Here is an 18,376-nt window from a genome sequence, read left to right as displayed (position 1 = left end):
CCTTTTACTGTTTTTTCTCCCAAGGTGGATGACCTCACACTTTCCGACATTGTATTCCATCTGCCAAACCTTAGCCCATTCGCTTAACCTATCCAAATCTCTTTGCAGCCTCTCTGTGTCCTCTACACAACCCGCTTTCCCACTAATCTTTGTGTCATCTGCAAATTTTGTTACACTACACTCTGTCCCCTCTTCCAGGTCATCTATGTATATTGTAAACAGTTGTGGTCCCAGCACCGATCCCTGTGGCACACCACTAACCACCGATTTCCAACCCGAAAAGGACCCATTTATCCCGACTCTCTGCTTTCTGTTCGGCAGCCAATTCTCTATCCATGCTAATACATTTCCTCTGACTCCGCGTATCTCTATCTTCTGCAGTAACCTTTTGTGTGGTATCTTATCGAATGCCTTTTGGAAATCTAAATACACCACATCCATCGGTACACCTCTATCCACCATGCTCATTATATCCTCAAATAATTCCAGTAAATTAGTTAAACATGATTTCCCCTTCATGAATCCATGTTGCTTCCGCTTGATTGCACTATTCCTATCCAGATGTCCCGCTATTTCTTCCTTAATGATAGCTTCAAGCATTTTCCCCACTACAGATGTTAAACTAACCAGCCTATAGTTACCTGCCTTTTATCTGCCCCCTTTTTTAAACAGAGGCGTTACATTAGCTGCTTTCCAATCCGCTGGTACCTCCCCAGAGTCCAGAGAATTTTGGTAGATTATAATGAATGCATCTGCTATAACTTCCGCCATCTCTTTTAATACCTGGGATGCATTTCATCAGGACCAGGGGACTTGTCTACCTTGAGTCCCATTAGCCTGTCCAACACTATCCCCCTAGTAATAGTGATTGTCTCAAGGTCCTCCCTTCCCACATTCCTGTGACCAGCAATTTTTGGCATGGTTTTTGTGTCTTCCACTGTGAAGACCGAAGCAAAATAATTGTTTAAGTTCTCAGCCATTTCCACATTTCCCATTATTAAATCCCCCTTCTCATCTTCTAAGGGACCAACATTTACTTTAGTCACTCTTTTCCGTTTTATATATCTGTAAAAGCTTTTACTATCTGTTTTTATGTTTTGCGCAAGTTTACCTTTGTAATCTATCTTTCCTTTCTTTATTGCTTTTTTAGTCATTCTTTGCTGTTGTTTAAAATGTTCCAAATCTTCTAGTTTTCCACTAACCTTGGCCACCTTATACGCATTGGTCTTTAATTTGATACTCTCCTTTATTTCCTTGGTTATCCATGGCTGGTTATCCCTTCTCTTCTCTTACCGCCGTTCTCTTACCGCCCTTCTTTTTCACTGGAATATATTTTTGTTGCGCACTATGAAAGAGCTCATTAAAAGTCCACTACTGTTCCTCAATTGTGCCACCATTTAGTCTGTATTTCCAGTCTACTTTAGCCAACTCTTCCCTCATCCCACTGTAGTCCCCTTTGTTTAAGTATAGTACGCTCGTTTCTGACACAGCTTCCTCGCCCTCAATCTGTATTACAAATTCAACCATACTGTGATCACTCATTCCGAGAGGATCTTTTATGAGGAGATCGTTTATTTTTCCTGTCTCATTACACAGGACCAGATCTAAGATAGCTTGCTCCCTTGTAGGTTCTGTAACATACTGTTCTAAGAAATAATCCCGTATGCATTCTATGAATTCCTCCTCCAGGCTACCCCGTGCGATTGGATTTGACCAATCGATATGTAGGTTAAAATCCCCCATGATTACTGCCGTTCCTTTTTCACATGCCTCCATTATTCCCTTGATTATTGTCCGCCCCACCGTGAAGTTATTATTTGGGGGCTTATAAACTACACCCACCAGTGACTTTTTCCCCTTACTATCTCTAATCTCCACCCACAATGATTCAACATTTTGTTCATTAGAGCCAATATCGTCTCTCATAACTGCCCTGATATCATCCTTTATTAACAGAGCTACCCCACCTCCTTTCCCTTCTTGTCTATCTTTCCGAATTGTCAGATACCCCTGTATGTTTAATTCCCAGTCTTGGCCACCCTGCAACCATGTTTCTGTAATGGCCACCAAATCATACCCATTTGTAATGATTTGTGCCGTCAACTCATTTATTTTATTTCGAATGCTGCGTGTGTTTAGGTAGAGTGTTTTAATCCTAGTTTTTAAACCATGATTTTTAGTTTTGACCCCTCCTGCAGCCCCTTTATATTCAGTGGCCCTTTTTGTTTTTTGCCTTGGGATTCTCTGCCATCCACTTTTACTCATCTCCTTTCTGTCTTTTGCTTTTGTCTCCTTTTTATTTCCCTCTGTCTCCCTGCATTGGTTCCCATCCCCCTGCCATATTAGTTTAACTCCTCCCCAACAGCACTAGCAAACACTCCCCCTAGGACATTGGTTCCGGTCCTGCCCAGGTGCAGACCGTCGGGTTTGTACTGGTCCCACCTCCCCCAGAACCGGTTCCAATGCCCCAGGAATTTGAATCCCTCCCTACTGCACCACTGCTCAAGCCACATATTCATCTGAGCTATCCTGCGATTCCTACTCTGACTAGCATGTGGCACTGGTAGCAATCCCGAGATTACTACTTTTGAGGTCCTATGTTTTAATTTAACATGGCTCATAGGCTTTCGATGGTGGCAGTGGATGTGCTAACAGACATTATTACACACTCAATCTATTTCGAATAAGCATCCACAACAACCAAAAACATTTTGCCTAGAAACGGCCCAGAAAATTCAACATGGATCTTAGACCACGGTTTGGAGGGCCATGACCACAAACTTAGCGGTGCCTCTCTGGGTGCATTGCTCAGTTGAGAGCAAATGTTGCATTGGCGCACGCATGACTCCAAATCTGAGTCGATGCCGGGCCACGACACATGGGATCTGGCTATAGCTTTCATCATTACTATGCCTGGGTGGGTACTGTGTAGGTCACGTATGAACGTTTCCCTGCCTTTCTTAGGTAAAACCACGCGATTGCTCCACAAAAGACAGGCTGTCTGTATGGACATTTCGTCTTTGCACCGCTGGAATGGCTTGATCTCTTCATGCATCTCCGCTGAGACTCTGGATCAGCTCCCACGGAGGACACAGTTTTTTACAAGGGACAGTAAAGGATCCTGGCTGGTCCATGTCCTGATCTGGCAGGCCATAACGGGTGACTTTTCATTTTCAAATGCATCCATCACCATGAGCAAGTCTGCAGGCTGTGCCATTTCCACCCGGTGTTGGGCAATGGTAGCCGACTGAGCATCAAAGTAGTTCTCTGTGTCTGGTCTGTGGTGGATTACATAGTTATATGCAGACAGCATGAACGCCCATCTTTGGATGCAGGCAGAGGCATTAGTATTAACCCCTTTGTTCTCTGAGAATAGCGATATGAGCAGCTTATGGTCAGTTTCTAACTCAAACTTGAGACCAAACATATACTGGTGCATTTTTTTCACCCTGTAAACGCATGCCAGAGCTTCTTTTTCAATCATGTTGTCGCCCTTTCGGCCTTAGACAAACTCCTGGACGCATAGGCGACCGGTTGCAATGTTCCTGATTTGTTTACTTGTTGTAACACACACCCGACCCCTTCCAAAGACGCATCGCAAGCTAGCACTAAACATTTACAAGCAGTTTGTTGGAAGATGACAGATTTCTGGCTTTCTCAAAAGCAGCCTCTTGTGATTTCCCCTATACCCAATCATCTCCCTTGCGTAGCAGCACATGTAGGGCTTTTAGCAAGGTAGGAAGTTACCAAAATAGTTGAGGAGTCCCAGGAACGACCGCAGCTCCGTCACGTTCTGTGGTCTTGGCACATTCTTGATGGCCTCCGTCTTGGCGTCGATGGGTCTGATGCCGTCTACCACGAGTCTTCTCCCTATGAATTCGACCTCTGGCACCAGGAAAACACATTTCAAGCATTTCAACCTGAGTCCCACTTAGCCGACTTAGAACCTCTTCCAGGTTCTTCAAGTGTTCGATCGTGTCCTGACCTGTGACCAGTATGTCGTCCTGGAAAACCACGGTGCGCGGAACCGACTTTAGCAAGCTTTCCATGTTCCTTTGAAAAATTGCCGCGGCCGATCGAATCCCAAACGGGCATCTGTTGTAGATTAACAGACCTTTGTTCTGTTGATGCAGGTGAGGCCTTTCAAAGATTCCGCCAGCTCCTGCGTCATGTAGGCCGAGGTCAGGTCCAACTTGGTGAACGTTTTTCCTCCAAACAGGGTCGTAAATAGGTCGTCTGCCCTGGGCCGGATCTCAAAGGCAATGGCATGGTCAGAATTTGTGGGGACTATAAAGTAACGATTTATCATTTTTAGCTACAGGACCAGTACCCGCTACCCAAGGCATTTTCTTTATCCCCCAGCATCCAACCGTGACCTAGTGGCTCATGACCCCCTGCGTAACCCCGTTACTGAGGCCGAGAAGCGTTACAATGAAAGCCACATTGCTACACGCAATATCGTCGAAAAGACAATTGGAGTCCTAAAACAGCACTTCAGATGCCTGGACCACTCAGGAGGCAGCCGACAGTACCATCCTGACCTTGGGGAGGACACTGAACCTGCCGATGAATCCATGCCCCCACGACCACCCGCAAGACTGGAAAAACCCCGTGGGAGTTACGCGGCTGCAAAAGTGTTGCGTGAGCAGCTCATAAATGAACGCTTTGCATGAACTTTCATTGTGGCCAGTCAGAGTTATAATTACATTTATCGCAAAACAACGGTTGTGTTTGCATGAGCGTTGAGCTACATTACCTCATTGCCCGGTCTGGTCGGCCATTGTTTACATTAATATGTTATTACGTTATTATAAGAAAATGCACAACAATTGTAAATTGTAAAATATAATAAAACATTTTTACTCAAACAAAATTTAAATTTCAACTGCAACAGGAGCAACCCAACAACCCACTCACCCTCCCACCCACTCACCCTCCCACCCACTCACCCTCCCACCCAACCTCTCCAAACAACATCCCAACAGTAAACAGTAAACCATTAACAGAGAAAACTAGAAACAATAGTCACACGTCACCTGCGGCCACATTTCCCTCCCTGTACTCTAGCCCCACCCGCCCAATTTAGTCCCCGGGCGGCACCGAGACATCGCGGGCATGCAACTGCCAACGGCAAGACTTCCTGCCGTGGTGGGGGAGCTGCTGGTACGATCGCCTGTTGGGGGTTGTAGGAGGGGAAGGCGAAGCAGGGGGGTCGCCTTCCTCTTGACCCGCTTGTGTGCTGGCGTTTGCGGTCTGCGGCATCACGTCACGTTGAGGTGCAGCACCGTGTCCCACATTGGTAGTGAAGGTCTGCTGAACCATCTGCTCCAGCGTCTGTTGTGCCACCCGGGAGAAGGTCTCCGTGAAGTCCAGAAACGCCTGGAGATGGTTCCGACTTATCGCGACTGTCTCCTTGCACATTTGAGCCAAGCCATCCATGCGATCAGCCAGGGTAGGCGTGTGCTCTACTCGCTGACTCAACCTCCGCAGGGTCTGCGAGGGCACTAATGCTCGCCTTGGTGTCGACAGTTGCACGCTGCTTGGTCCCGCTGCTTCTTCCGTCGAAGATGCCGATGTGATGGCCACAGGTCCCACAGGTGATTCCACCACGTGATGAGGGATGCCAGGGGCATCTTCCTCCAAATCCACTTCTTCCTCTTTCTCTTCCTCCTCAGGCTCTGTGGTATCTTCCTCCTCCTCCTCCTCCTCCTCCTCCCCACCCATGGTGAGGACCACCTGTAACGGAACTGCTGGTGATCTGCACATTTGTGTTGTGGGTGTTGTGGGCCCTGCAAAACACAAGTGAGCTTATTGAGTTTATTATAGCAGAGGGGTACACATTGTAGAGGAGCATCACTACTACAATAAATGACAATGTAACCTATGCATGGTGACTGGACAGCGTGAGACCATCAGCGGCAGGTCGGGGCCATAACAGGAGCGGCGAGCAGCGGCCCCTGGACAGCGTGGCAGCGTACCGCGGCAAGGTACAGCACGAGCTGGTGCAGGAGGGTGCCGGCAGCGAAGAGGGACGTCATCAAGGTCCAGGTCGGTGATTGGAGCATGGGCAGATACAGCAGGAGTGGTGAGGTCAGGGAGAAGGAGTGGCGAGAGATATAGAGGGACGTGATCGGGGCCCAGGAGAGGCGTGAGTTCAGGGCCCAGAATAGGCGAGGGCCCAGGGGCAGCACGGACGAGCCCGCACTGCGATAAGTGTGCGCACTAGGTCCATTCAGCAAAGCAGGTCTCCAGTCGTCTTGGTCAACCCTTGCCACTGGACCAAGACCTAGCTCTGTCAGGCCCGTGTGGTGGCTGGTGTGCAACGGTCACCACACGTTAAAAATATCCACAGGCACCTTCCACCTTTGAAGATATAGTTTGGGATCTGGAATATTAGGTCCTTCATTGAAACACCTGTGAACTCATCCCTTTTTGGCGTGGAAGCAAGTCATCCTCGTTTCGAGGGACCGCCTATGATGATGAAATGAGACCAGGAGACGCTGCGTAACAATGCATCATAAGTTAGTACATATGGTAGTACATCTATGCGGAATTGAGTAATACAGAGTTGTGGAGGCAGGATTAGTCTGAGATATACAGATTGATTAAGAGGACCATACATTCGTATATTGTCAGGAAACGACGTTACATTACTTTAACAGTGCTTGACACATTACTCATGTGACACATCAGTGGGCTCGGCAGATCCACGGGAAGTGGCCGCTCGACTGTAGTTCCCCACCAGAGCCGCAGCCTGCTCCTCAATGTCAGTCAGTGGTTGTAAGGCAGCTGTGCCCCCTCCCATGCGCCTCTGCTGGGCTCGGTTGTTCGATATCTTCCTCTGCAACAGTGGCAAAGTGCATGGCATAAACTGTGTGGTATGTGTACTATTATGGAAAGACATTTTCACAGTTATAACACATATCGGGGATAGGAGGTGATGATTGACGCAAACATCTCTCTCTCTAATACAATCTCCATTGAGGTTTGCAATGTCAGGAGCTAATGTACAAAAGTGTCCCGCTGTGTACAAAATATATTTCAATGCAGGCGATTTAATATTAAAATTGCAATAACATACACAAATGTACAAAATGTAAAATCTGTACTTACTCTTGCTGAAGCGACCAGGCTGTTCCAACGTTTGCGGCATTGGTTGGATCCCCTCGCCTCATTAGACGCCGCCGAGACGACATCCGAAATCTCAGCTCATATCTTCCTGTATGTCCAGGGTGGGGGTTCCCGGGTTAACTCGCCCCACCTTGCATACACTTCCTGAACGAGGACCTTGTTTGCCTCATCTGAGAAGGGCTTGGCCCTTTTGCGAGCCTCCTCCACATCTGATGATGATGCTGCTGACATTTTAATTACTTTTAAAATATTTTGAACTCACGTTTTCGACTACACTCAAATGTTTTTATCACCTTTTGCTCTCTTAATCCTCTCTTAATTCTCTCTTAATCTTAATTCTCTCTTAATCCTCTTGTAATCTTAATCCAGGCTCTCTTCTCCTCCTTCTTGCTCTCTCTCTCTCTCTCTCTCCCACCACAATCGACCTTACTGCGCATGTGTGGATGACCCCTGACCTCCAGAAACGCACAAAATGCTGTCAACCGGAAAACATTTTTTAAATCGCATGCGCAGAAGGCCATTGCGAGGGAAACTTTTGCCTTCTGCATCGCTGGCCGTTCCTTGTGCGAGCGTCACATCGCTGACCTTTTGCATCGCCCATTTGACATCGCTGGCCTATCGCCGAGTGGAAACTCGCGATCTGAAAAATGGGCGATGAGCCAGCGATCGGTAAGGCTGGGACATCAAACATCGCTGGAACATCGCCCATTTTTAGGGCGATAGACAGCAAAGTGGAAAGTCTAGCCCAATATGATTCTATGCTATGTTGTATTGCTGCTCATTTATTTTTCAAAACCTATTTAAAATGATTCTTAACTATTAAATGGTGCTTCCAATGCAACCTAGGAAGTAGCACATGCGTGTGTTTAATTGAGATGTTTGGTCTGGTGATATATATTCAGACACCAGTTAAATATCACATCAGTTTACTCCTAATTTAAAATCAGTGCAACTAGATTGTGCTCAATCTGATGAGAAGACAGAATTTACTGTACACAGTGTCCTAATAAATAAACCATTGCCTTTCTTCAGACTCACTTGATAACAAACATCGAACTATATAGTTCTCTCAAACATATTCCCCCAGTATAATTAGTCACTGAGAGTGAAAAAGGTGCTTATCATATCTCGGCGATGTCTCACCGCACTTCGTGGCCTCAGACAGATGCTGCACTGAAAGTGTATATAGAAAATAATCACACCTACATTTTGTTTGGAAGCCGTTGCTTGTTTTAGTGGTTTATAATGTTGCACTTCTTCAACCATCGATTTGTAATCAGGTGCAGAGGCCAAAGTACAATACATATTGCATGACTTACTGCACAGGCTCACAGTATGAGCATGTTTTCATTGTGACTGATAGCCTACAGACTGACTCCAAATAAAGGTTTGCAGAATAAAATGAATGCGCGGAGAGCAATACCAGGAGAATCATTAAGAGGTTGGCTGTCTCCTATTACATCTTGGCATTTGCAGGCATTTCCCTGTGTCCTTCTGCAAGTAGGGCACTGCATTCTTAATGGGTATGGGAATGTCCATTAACCAGCTGCTTTGACATTTATATGACGGCATTTTAGTTGTCCAGGTACAAATTAACTAAATGTCAATTTGCCACATTAAAGTAATGTGACTTGAAATAATTTTTCCCTTGCTTTATATTCAATCCACAATACAAATGTTAAAGGTCCTTGAGATTAAATAATTGAATCACTAATTTGTGCGCTGGGATCTACCTCCACACTCAGAGTTCACAATTCACCATGGTCAGCAGGGATGACGCAATGCCAATCCGTGTTCTCCATTATATCATGTTTACTTTGGGTGCCAAATGATTTGTCACCTGGCTATGGAGCTCTAATGGTCTCTTTTCTGCTTCATACATTAACATTAAATCCGTGATTGGAAGTGTATTCTCAATATTTAAAGGGCCAACAGTCTGCTTTCCCTATTCCTGGGTAACTATTTGACAGCACCAGGTTTCCTTATCCCATTGCCTGTGTGTGTATGAGAGAGAAAGTGGCCAGAATTCCGGCAATTAGACCCGCCAGAAGTGGAGGTATTGCCTGGTAGAGCATGGGAAACTTGGAATTCCGGGTTTCCCCGCTCACTGTGGAGTTTTAACCCTCACAGCCTGCGTGGGACATCAGGAGCAGCTTCCCCACCTGGAAGTTAGCCAGATTGATAGGCTGGCTTCAAGTTGTCCGGGGAACACTGGACAACAAGCCACAGTTAGTGTGAGCCCCAAACGGGGCGGTGGTGGGTGGGGGAGGGGGGGGGCGGCTTTGGTGGGAGTTTAACACTTTAACCTCCCATCCAACACCAACCCACCTGTTTTTTGGAGTTAAAATTCCCCCAGTGTGTGTATGTGAGAAAGAGGGATAGAGAGAGAGTGTGTGTAAGTATGTGAGAGTGTGTGTGCATGTCTGTGAAAGAGAATGTGAGAGAGAGTATGTGTTTGTGTTTGTGTGTGTCTGTGAAAGTGTAAGAGTCTGAGAGAGTGAGTGTGTGTGTCTGTGAGAGAGTGTGTGTGTTTGTCTGTGAGAGAGAGTGTGTGTGTCTGTGAGAGTGTGTGTGTCTGTGAGAGAGAGTGTGTGTATGTCTGTGAGAGTGAGTGTGTGTATGTCTGTGAGAGTGTGTGTGTGTCTGTGAGAGAGTGTGTGTGTGTTTGTCTGTGAGAGAGAGTGTGTGTGTATGTCTGTGAGAGAGTGTGTGTGTCTGTGAGAGAGAGTGTGTGTATGTCTGTGAGAGTGAGTGTGTGTATGTCTGTGAGAGTGTGTGTGTGTCTGTGAGAGAGTGTGTGTGTGTATGTCTGTGAGAGTGTGTGTGTGTCTGTGAGAGAGTGTGTGTGTGTTTGTCTGTGAGAGAGAGTGTGTGTGTATGTCTGTGAGAGAGTGTGTGTGTCTGTGAGAGTGTGTGTGTGTCTGTGATAGAGAGAGTGTGTGTGTGTCTGTGAGAGTGTGTGTGTGTGTCTGTGAGTGAGTGTGTGTGTGTGTGTGTGTCTGTGAGAGAGAGTGTGTGTGTGTCTGTGAGAGAGTGTGTGTGTTTGTCTGTGAGAGAGTGTGTGTGTCTGTGAGAGTGTGTGTGTGTGTTTGTGAGAGTGTGTGTGTGTCTGTGAGCGAGTGTGTGTGTATGTGCCTGTGAGAGAGTGTGTGTGTATGCGTGGGTGTGTGCACCAACACTCTTCCCTCTGTACATTGCTTAATATTATTGAGCATTAGTAAAACCATTATTTGCACCAGTCAGATTCAGATTCGATCCCTGGTCTGTACTGCGTTACCCATTCTCTGTCCAGGTGGCATCTGTACAATTAGCTTGGGCTAGGGAAAGCAAACAAAGCACCTCAGCCACAGTTCCCTGAGTAATCCTGAATGACACTTGCTGGAAAGTAGGATTGTGTGACTGGGTGCGGGCAGCATTATGCTTGGCTGTGATGCATTCCATGGTAAAATACACTTCTGAGACACACTGTCCAATGAGTCACTGGCACCAGCGAAGGGAGCTCGTGTCATATTTGCTCCAATACAAAATTAATTTGTAGTACAAAAAGATGTTGGTGAACCGGTTTTATATGAATCATTATGGTATGATAATACACTGCTATAATACAGAAGAAAGGAAAATAATTCTATAGACATCAGCACAGACTTGTGCCGTTGCGAAGTGGTGACATTTACTTACCTTCCCAAAGCTGCCCTTGCCAATTGCTCTTAAGATCTGGAAATGGTCAAAGTTTACTAGAGGAACAAAAAGAGAAGAGTCAGATTCTGCAGGTCACAATAAAGCATCATTTATTTCTGTTACCTCCACAGAGTAATGTCACCTTCAAACACCGTCTTCATGAAAAAAACATTTGTTTGCGAGAGTTAAGTGTAATTTTTGTTGGGACACAGAAATGCATTTTGGCGGGATGGGTCATTGCCTTAGGTGTCTGTAAACAATGTTTTTTTTGAAAATGGTGCATCTTCCAACATTTTATGACAGATCACATGAAGACCAACCCCTTATGGAATGAACAGACCAATTGTATACAACACTAAATAGATTAACCCTTTGCACCAAGTCTGAGGAGGCATTTTTATTGGGGAAGAGGGGCAGATAACAACAACAATTTCATTTATATAGTGCCTTTAATGTAGTAAAGCGTCCCAAGTTGCGTTACAGCTATATAAATGAAATGGTTGTTGTTATCTGTTTGGAGCCACATAAGTGATATTAGGACAGATGACCAGAAGAGGTCAAAAAGGTAGGTTTTAAGGAGCATCTTAAATATGGAGAAAGAGATAGAGAGGTTTAGGGAGGGAATTCCAAAGCTTAGGGTCTAGGCAGTTGAAGTCTCGGCCGTCAATGGTGGAGCGACGAAAATCAGGAAAACGCAAGAGACCAGAACTGGAGGAATGCAGAGTTCGGAGGGTTGCAAAGTTGGAGGAGTTGACAGAGTTAGGGAGAAGCGAGCCATGGAGGGATTCGAAAACAAGAATGAGAATTTTTTTAATTGAGATTTTCCTGGACCAGGTGTCAATGTTGGTCAGCGAGCACAGGGGAGATGGGTGAACGGGACTTGGTGTGAGTTAGGATACAGGTAGCAGAGTTTTGGATGAGCTCATGTTAATAGAAGTTGGAAGATGGGAGGCCAGCCAGGAGAGTATTTTAATAGCGAAGTCTAGGGGTAACAAAGGCATGGGTGAGTTTTGCAGCTGCAGATAAGCTGAGGCAGGGTGGAGTCGGGCCATGTTACGGAGGTGGAAATAGGTGGTCTTGGTGATGGAACGGACATGTGGTCGGAAGCTCAGATCGGGGTCAAATACGAGACCAAGGTTGTGAATGGTCTGGTTCAGCCCCAGGCAGTTGCCAGGAGAGGGATGGCATTGGTGGCTAGGGAACGGAGTTTATATGGGGACCCAAGAAAATGGCCATGATCTTTCCAATATTTAACAAATAACAGTCCTTGTTAGAATGGTTGTTCATAAGATTATAAGAAATAGGAGCAGAAGTCAGCCATGTGGCCCCTCGAGCCTGCTCCACCATTCAATAAGATCATGGCTGATCTGATCATGGACTCAGCTCCACTTCCCTGCCCGCTTCCATATCATTCAAAAATCTGTCTATCTCTGCCTTAAGCGGGACAATATGGCAACACAGCATATCTGGGACCCTATGTGACTCCTGCACAAGCCCTGTAGGGTATCCAGTCAAAGATGAGCAAGAGGAAGACATTTCCCATAAGAGCGGAAAAAAAAATCAGAGGACAGTTACCCTCAAATCACTCTTGTATAGTCTTAGCAGCTGACCGTATAAATTCTGGCACTCAGATTGCACCACCTCCCTCCCCGCCCCCACTGATGACTCAGTGAATTGATCCAGTGAGTAGCTGAGCTGTACAGGCCAGAAAGGGCCAGTGTTCGATCCTTGGTCTGTCCTGAGTCAGCTGATCACAGCCAGTGCGGCAGTAGGGCTGCTACAACTGGCCTCAGGTTCGGGAAGGGAAGGTGAACCAGTGCTCCCATCTGGAAATGGACATGAGGTGAAGACAGTTTTGGGCTTGGCTTTGATGCCCACCACTCTCAGTTGTCGAATAGTCAGCTGCCATTCACTGCCAAATTGGTGAGGAAAAATCAGAGAAGCATTGGCAGGGACCTGAGAATATCTCATCTCAACTCGGGATGGTGCCAGACCTGTGAGAGGAACATAGGGAGAGGAATGGGCCATTCAACCTGTCACACCATTCAATTGGACCATGGCTGATATGGACCTCAATTCTTATCTCTCGATACCCTCACCAATTAAATCTCTGTCAATCTCACTCTTGAAAGTTTCAATTGACCCCCAGCATCCATCTTTTGGGGGAGAGAGTTCCAGATTTCTGCTACCCTTTGTGTGAAAAACTGCCCCTTGATTTCATTCCTGAGCAGCCTAGCTCTAATTTTAAGATTGTACCCCTTGTTCTGGATTGACACCACCAGAGGAAATGGTTTCTCTGTGTCTACTCTACTGAACCCTTTTATCATTTTAAATACCTTGATTAAATCACCTCTCAAACTTCTAAACTCAAGGGAATACATTATGAGGACAGCTAGGTTTATCCTGTCCTCATAATTTAATCCTCTTCGCCTCAGTATCAGTTTGTTAAACCTGTACTGTACTTTCTCCAAGGTCAATATAACCTTCCTGAGGTATGGTGCCCAGAACTGAACACAGTACTCCAAGTGGGATCTGACCAGGGCTCTGTACGGCTGATTCATATTCCACCCCTCGGGATAAAGGCCAACATTCCATTAGCATGTTGAGACAACAGAGAGAAGCAATGGGAAAAGGATAAGCATTTGTGACCTCTAAAGGAACAGAAACAGTTACTAGGCTCAAACAACATCACACCTTTCCTCCCTTATCTGCCAGATAAAATAATGTTGAAATAAAAATCAAAAAATACCTGGTTAACTTGAGAAATTAAATGGTTTCTACTTTTTATTTCCAACTGTCACCATATGGCTCAGGTGCAACTCAGGGCTGCCTCTGTATTGTGCCAACTAACATCAAACTAAAGAAAGTATCCCTCTCCATTAATTACCTCAAGCGCAACACATCCTTTCAGTACCTTTCGATATGCTTGCTCAATTCATGTTAAAATTGGAACAGTTCTGTGTTGTCACTAACGCCTGTTGCTTCTGGATTCAGATCTCCAATGAAATATTTTTCTGTACTTAACTGGGCTGAAATTTCCGATCGTTTATTTGTTGCACAATATTTGTCCAAACAAAATGATATGAATTACAGGAAAACGCACAGATGCCAAAAAGATCTGACAAATTACCTGAAATACAGCCGATTTTGTTGTGAAGAATTGATCTGCAACAAGTCAGGCTGACTAATAACCTTAGGGCTCAAATGTCTAAATTGACTTGAAAAAATAACAAAACAAGGCAATAAATATCAAAATACTAAAATTACTATAATTAGGTTATCACTTGACGGTTGCAAGCCTGTTCAACATCTGCACAGGTTATGTCGTTACTTCTCACCGCTTATGTCTTATCTAGGGTTGCCAACTCTGGTTCGACATATTCCTGGAGGTTTCATCACATGACCTCCTACCTCCAATATGCCCCGCCCCCACACTCCCGCCATTGGTCGCCCAACACATCCATTCTTGTGGTGCACCGCCTTCCCACGGCCCATTGGAAAGCAAAAAACTTTTCATTACCCAATCGGTTGCTTCTTGCCTATCAGTCAAACAGCCTTTCTTACCCCCATCTCCAATATTTTTATAACTGACAAACACAAGTTATGGAAATCCTCCCCTTACTGGCTCTATGGATAACTTACACGGCCCACATTGGTCAGGAAGCCCCCTGTTCAATTCCCAGATCTTCTGTGAGTTAACTGATCTTAGCTGGCGAACCAGTAAGGGTGCTTTGTGTTTTTCCGGGTTAGGCAGAGGACCATTCAGTTCAGGGTTTCCCTGCTCCACATTACTATCCAGTGATTCCTGTTGGAAGGTGCTTGTGGCTGGTTGTCAGGTGAGGGCAGAATTGGGCACAGCTGCATTGCCCCCTCCCCACAATTAGAACAGCCATCCAGATTCCCGTGCCAAGGCCCCACCCATTACTCGGTCGAGTCAGTGCCTTCAGGAGAGGTGGGGTTAACAAAACTAGTACGGAAAATATGCTATTTGAAAGACATAGGGGGAGAAATTGGGTTGGTTAGCACTACCCGTTAGTGCCCCAGAGGGGCAGTGCCCCCTGCCTGAGCTGCGCTACCAGCTTCAAATCCTTTCGCTATGAAGCCCAACATGCCATTTGCCTTCTTCACCACCTGCTGTACCTGTATGCTAACTTTCAATGACTGATGTACCATGACACCCAGTCTCATTGCACCTCCCCTTTTGCTAATCTGTCACCATTCAGAGAATAATCTGCCTTGTGACATCACCGAGTGTGCAACGCCCCCCCCCCCCCCCTCCCCGTAGCGCCGCATTTGCAAAATTCAGTCATTCTCCTGGTGCTGAGACCGGCAGGGGAAAGCAGTCGGTCCAGCGACGATCTCAGGGCAATATCGTCCGGAGTGCAAGGTAAGTGCTGAAATATCACTTTTTAAACTTGTATTTATTTGTTGTGGTAGTGGAGAAGTTTGGGTGCGGTTTATTGACATTTTCAGCAGCATTTTTTTTCCATTTTTAGACGCTAGTATTCCGACACCTCGTGCCAAAAGATTGAGTAGGCCTCCTGCGCTATCGCTCCATTAGCGCTCTAAGAGGAGTGTGGAACACTCCTTAGACAGGCTAAGTGAGTGGGCAAAAATTTGGCAGATGGAGTATAATGTTGGAAAGTGTGAGGTCATGCACTTTGACAGAAAAAAAAATCAAAGAGCAAGTTATTATTTAAATGGAGGAAGATTGCAAAGTGCTCCAGTACAGCAGGACCTGGGGGTACTTGTGCATGAAATGCAAAAGGATAGTATGCTGGTACAGCAAGTGATCAGGAAGGCCAATGGAATCTTGGGATCGAGAATAAAAGCAGGGAAGTCTTTCTACAGCTATATAAGGTATTGGTGAGGCCACACCTGGAATACTGCGTGCAGTTTTGGTTTCCATATTTACGCCTTCTTCACCACCTGCTGTACCTGTGGTGTATGTAGCACACAAATCACTGACTCCACACGGTCTGGTGTAAGTCTAACTGCTGTGACCTTCGTCCTTTATTGTTCAGCTCCAGAGTGCCTCCCAGGTGTAGTGGTCAGCCTTATATAGCCTTTGTTACAGGTACTACCAGGGTTTCCCACCGCAGCGCCCTCTGTGGTGTGGCATAGTACTTACAATACATTTAAGGTACTGGGACGATACACGCATCATTACATAACATCACCTTCCCCCCCCCCACCTGGACGCAGGACAACGATACACACATCATTACATAACATCACACTTGTCCAACGGAAGGCAGGTGGGCATAGACAGTGCGTTAGTATGGTACATATTATCTGGTATATTAACTGGTTATTGACTGGTAGCGGAACCTTGATTTCCTTGTTAACCGTTATCATTAATTGTACTTCATCCATTATTTTACACAAATACAGTAGCCATTCAGCATATGTTATCTCACATTAACATAGCTCATTTTAGACTCGCTCTGCCAAACAGAAGTCCTTTGTGGGGACCACCTCTTTGTAAGGCCCTTTTAAGACTCCCGGGTGCATTTCCTCTTTAAGGCGCCATCTTTGATGCAGGAGGATTCCACGAGGCTTCTCCTTGGGCGCTGCCATCTTTGATGCTCTGCAGCTCCGACATGAGGCCGCCGCCATCTTCTTCTCCGCTGCTCCGAATGCCCTCTGTCGTCACAGCCTCTGCTCCCCTCCGCTGCCACCTGACTTGCTGCCTCTCCAGCGGCCGCACTTGCCGCGTCCCCCGCGGCCTCCGTAGCCCCCGACCTCAAGCTGCTGCCGCCGCTAACAGCTCCTCTGCGGGGCCCTTCCGATCCGCCAGCCCCTGGATCCCTCAGCACCCCGCCCGCAGTGCCCCGCTGGCTCAACCCCCACCCCCCCTTGGGCCCCTCTGTGCAGGGCTGCTTGCCTGTGGGGGCTGGGGCTGCAGGATATCTGTGTGCGATCCAGGCCTGGGACTGGCCTGTGGGGGCTGGGGCTGCAGGATCTGTGTGTGAGGCCCGGGCCTGGGACTTGCCTGTGGGTGGATTGAGGCTGCAGGGTCTCTGTGTGAGGCCCGGGCCTGGGACTTGCCGGTGGGTGGATTGAGCTGCAGCTCCAGCTCGGTCGGCGCTGCTCTCTGGGGACCCGGGGCACGGCAGCACCCCGGGGAGCAGCAGCCTGTGGAGTGATGAAGTCTTCCCAGCTCCCACGGACCTTCCCCATCCACCTCCGGCCAAGGAGTGTCGGCCCATTGCCTGCAACGACCCACAAAGGTAAACCATGCATCTCGCCCCCGTGGGATACCTGCACCATCGCTCTGCCGAGAACAGGTATCAGTTCCCTGGTGTAGGTACGCAGCTTCGCTGTGACCGGGACCAGCTTGGGTCGTGCAGCTGGGTTAATCCACAGTTTATCAAAAGTTCTCCGACTCATCAACGACGGACCCGATCCCGTGTCCACTTCCATACTCACTGGGACTCCGTTGATTTTTACTTCACTTATCACTGGGGGCGAATCGTCGGTGCACGTGTACAGTCCCAAAACCTCATCTTCTTCTGCCTGCTCCTCGCTGAACAGTGGATCATCCCCCATCTCCTCAGCCACATGATGAGTCCGATTTCTTTTACACATACACTGAAGGTGGCCTTTAACGTGGCAGGTATTGCACGTATACTCCGCAAACCTGCACCGGTGAGCCCCATGGCTTCCTCCGCAGCGCCAGCATGGTGCTGCTTGATTGGCCCCCCTCGGCGGACTCTAAGTTCCAGGACCCCGAGGTCCGTGCTCTCTGCCCCGGGCAGAGCCACGTTCTGCAGTTTTGTCCGTGGTGGGCGCTATCCTGTGGACAGTGCCTGCCGGGTTCGAGACTGTGTGGATCATTTGCTTGGTGCTGCAAGTCGAGGTCATATATGCCTGGCTGATAGTGATGGCCTTTGTCAGAGTGACTGTGGGTTCCGTGGCTAGCAGCTTGTGAAGGAGGCCCTCATGGCCAATCCCCATAATGAAAACGTCCCGCAAAGCCTCGTCAAGGTGTGCGCCAAAATCACACGGCGCCGCGAGTCTCCTGGGGTCTGCAGCATATTTGGTGACATCCTGGCCCTCGGATCTGCAGTGATGGTAAAATTTGTATCTGGCCGTGAGGATGCTCTCCTTCGGTTTCAATTGGTCACGAATGAGTTCAGTCAGCTCCTCGTATGACTTGTCCCTGGCGCTCCCAGGTGCCAGCAAATTCCTGACGAGACAGTAAACCTCATCGCCACAACTGGAGAGCAATATCGCCTTATGCTTATCTCTCAGTGCGTATGTGTCCTCCGTCAGGTCATTTGCTGTGAAGTAGTACTCGAGCCTTTCCGTAAAGGCCTCCCAATCATTGCCCACGGTAAAATCCTTTAGCGAGCCCAGAGTAGCCATGCTTGCGTGGAGTTCGTCCGCTTTCTCATTGACAATGTGGTGTGTGTAGCACACAAATCACTGACTCCACACGGTCTGGTGTAAGTCCTGCTGTGACCTTCGTCCTTTATTGTTCAGCTCCAGAGTGCCTCCCAGGTGTGGTGGTCAGCCTTTGTTACAGGTACTACCAGGGTTTCCCACCGCAGCGCCCTCTGTG

At 47.3% G+C, this 18,376-nt stretch overlaps 1 protein-coding gene across 1 annotated transcript in view; it reads right to left on the bottom strand.

The window, feature by feature from the left end:
- LOC139263073 (serine/threonine-protein kinase 32A-like) overlaps positions 1-18,376 on the bottom strand; it is a 439,178-nt gene that overhangs the window by 281,202 nt on the left and 139,600 nt on the right. Inside the window, 1 exon segment of the mRNA XM_070878611.1 lies at positions 10,810-10,865. Within this exon segment, the coding sequence (XP_070734712.1) occupies positions 10,810-10,865 (56 nt within the window).

Source organism: Pristiophorus japonicus, chromosome 4 (assembly GCF_044704955.1).
Source record: "Pristiophorus japonicus isolate sPriJap1 chromosome 4, sPriJap1.hap1, whole genome shotgun sequence".
NCBI classification, from domain to species: Eukaryota; Metazoa; Chordata; class Chondrichthyes; family Pristiophoridae; genus Pristiophorus; species Pristiophorus japonicus.
Note: the sequence above shows the minus strand (reverse complement) of the source record. Positions and strands in the feature narration are given on the sequence as shown.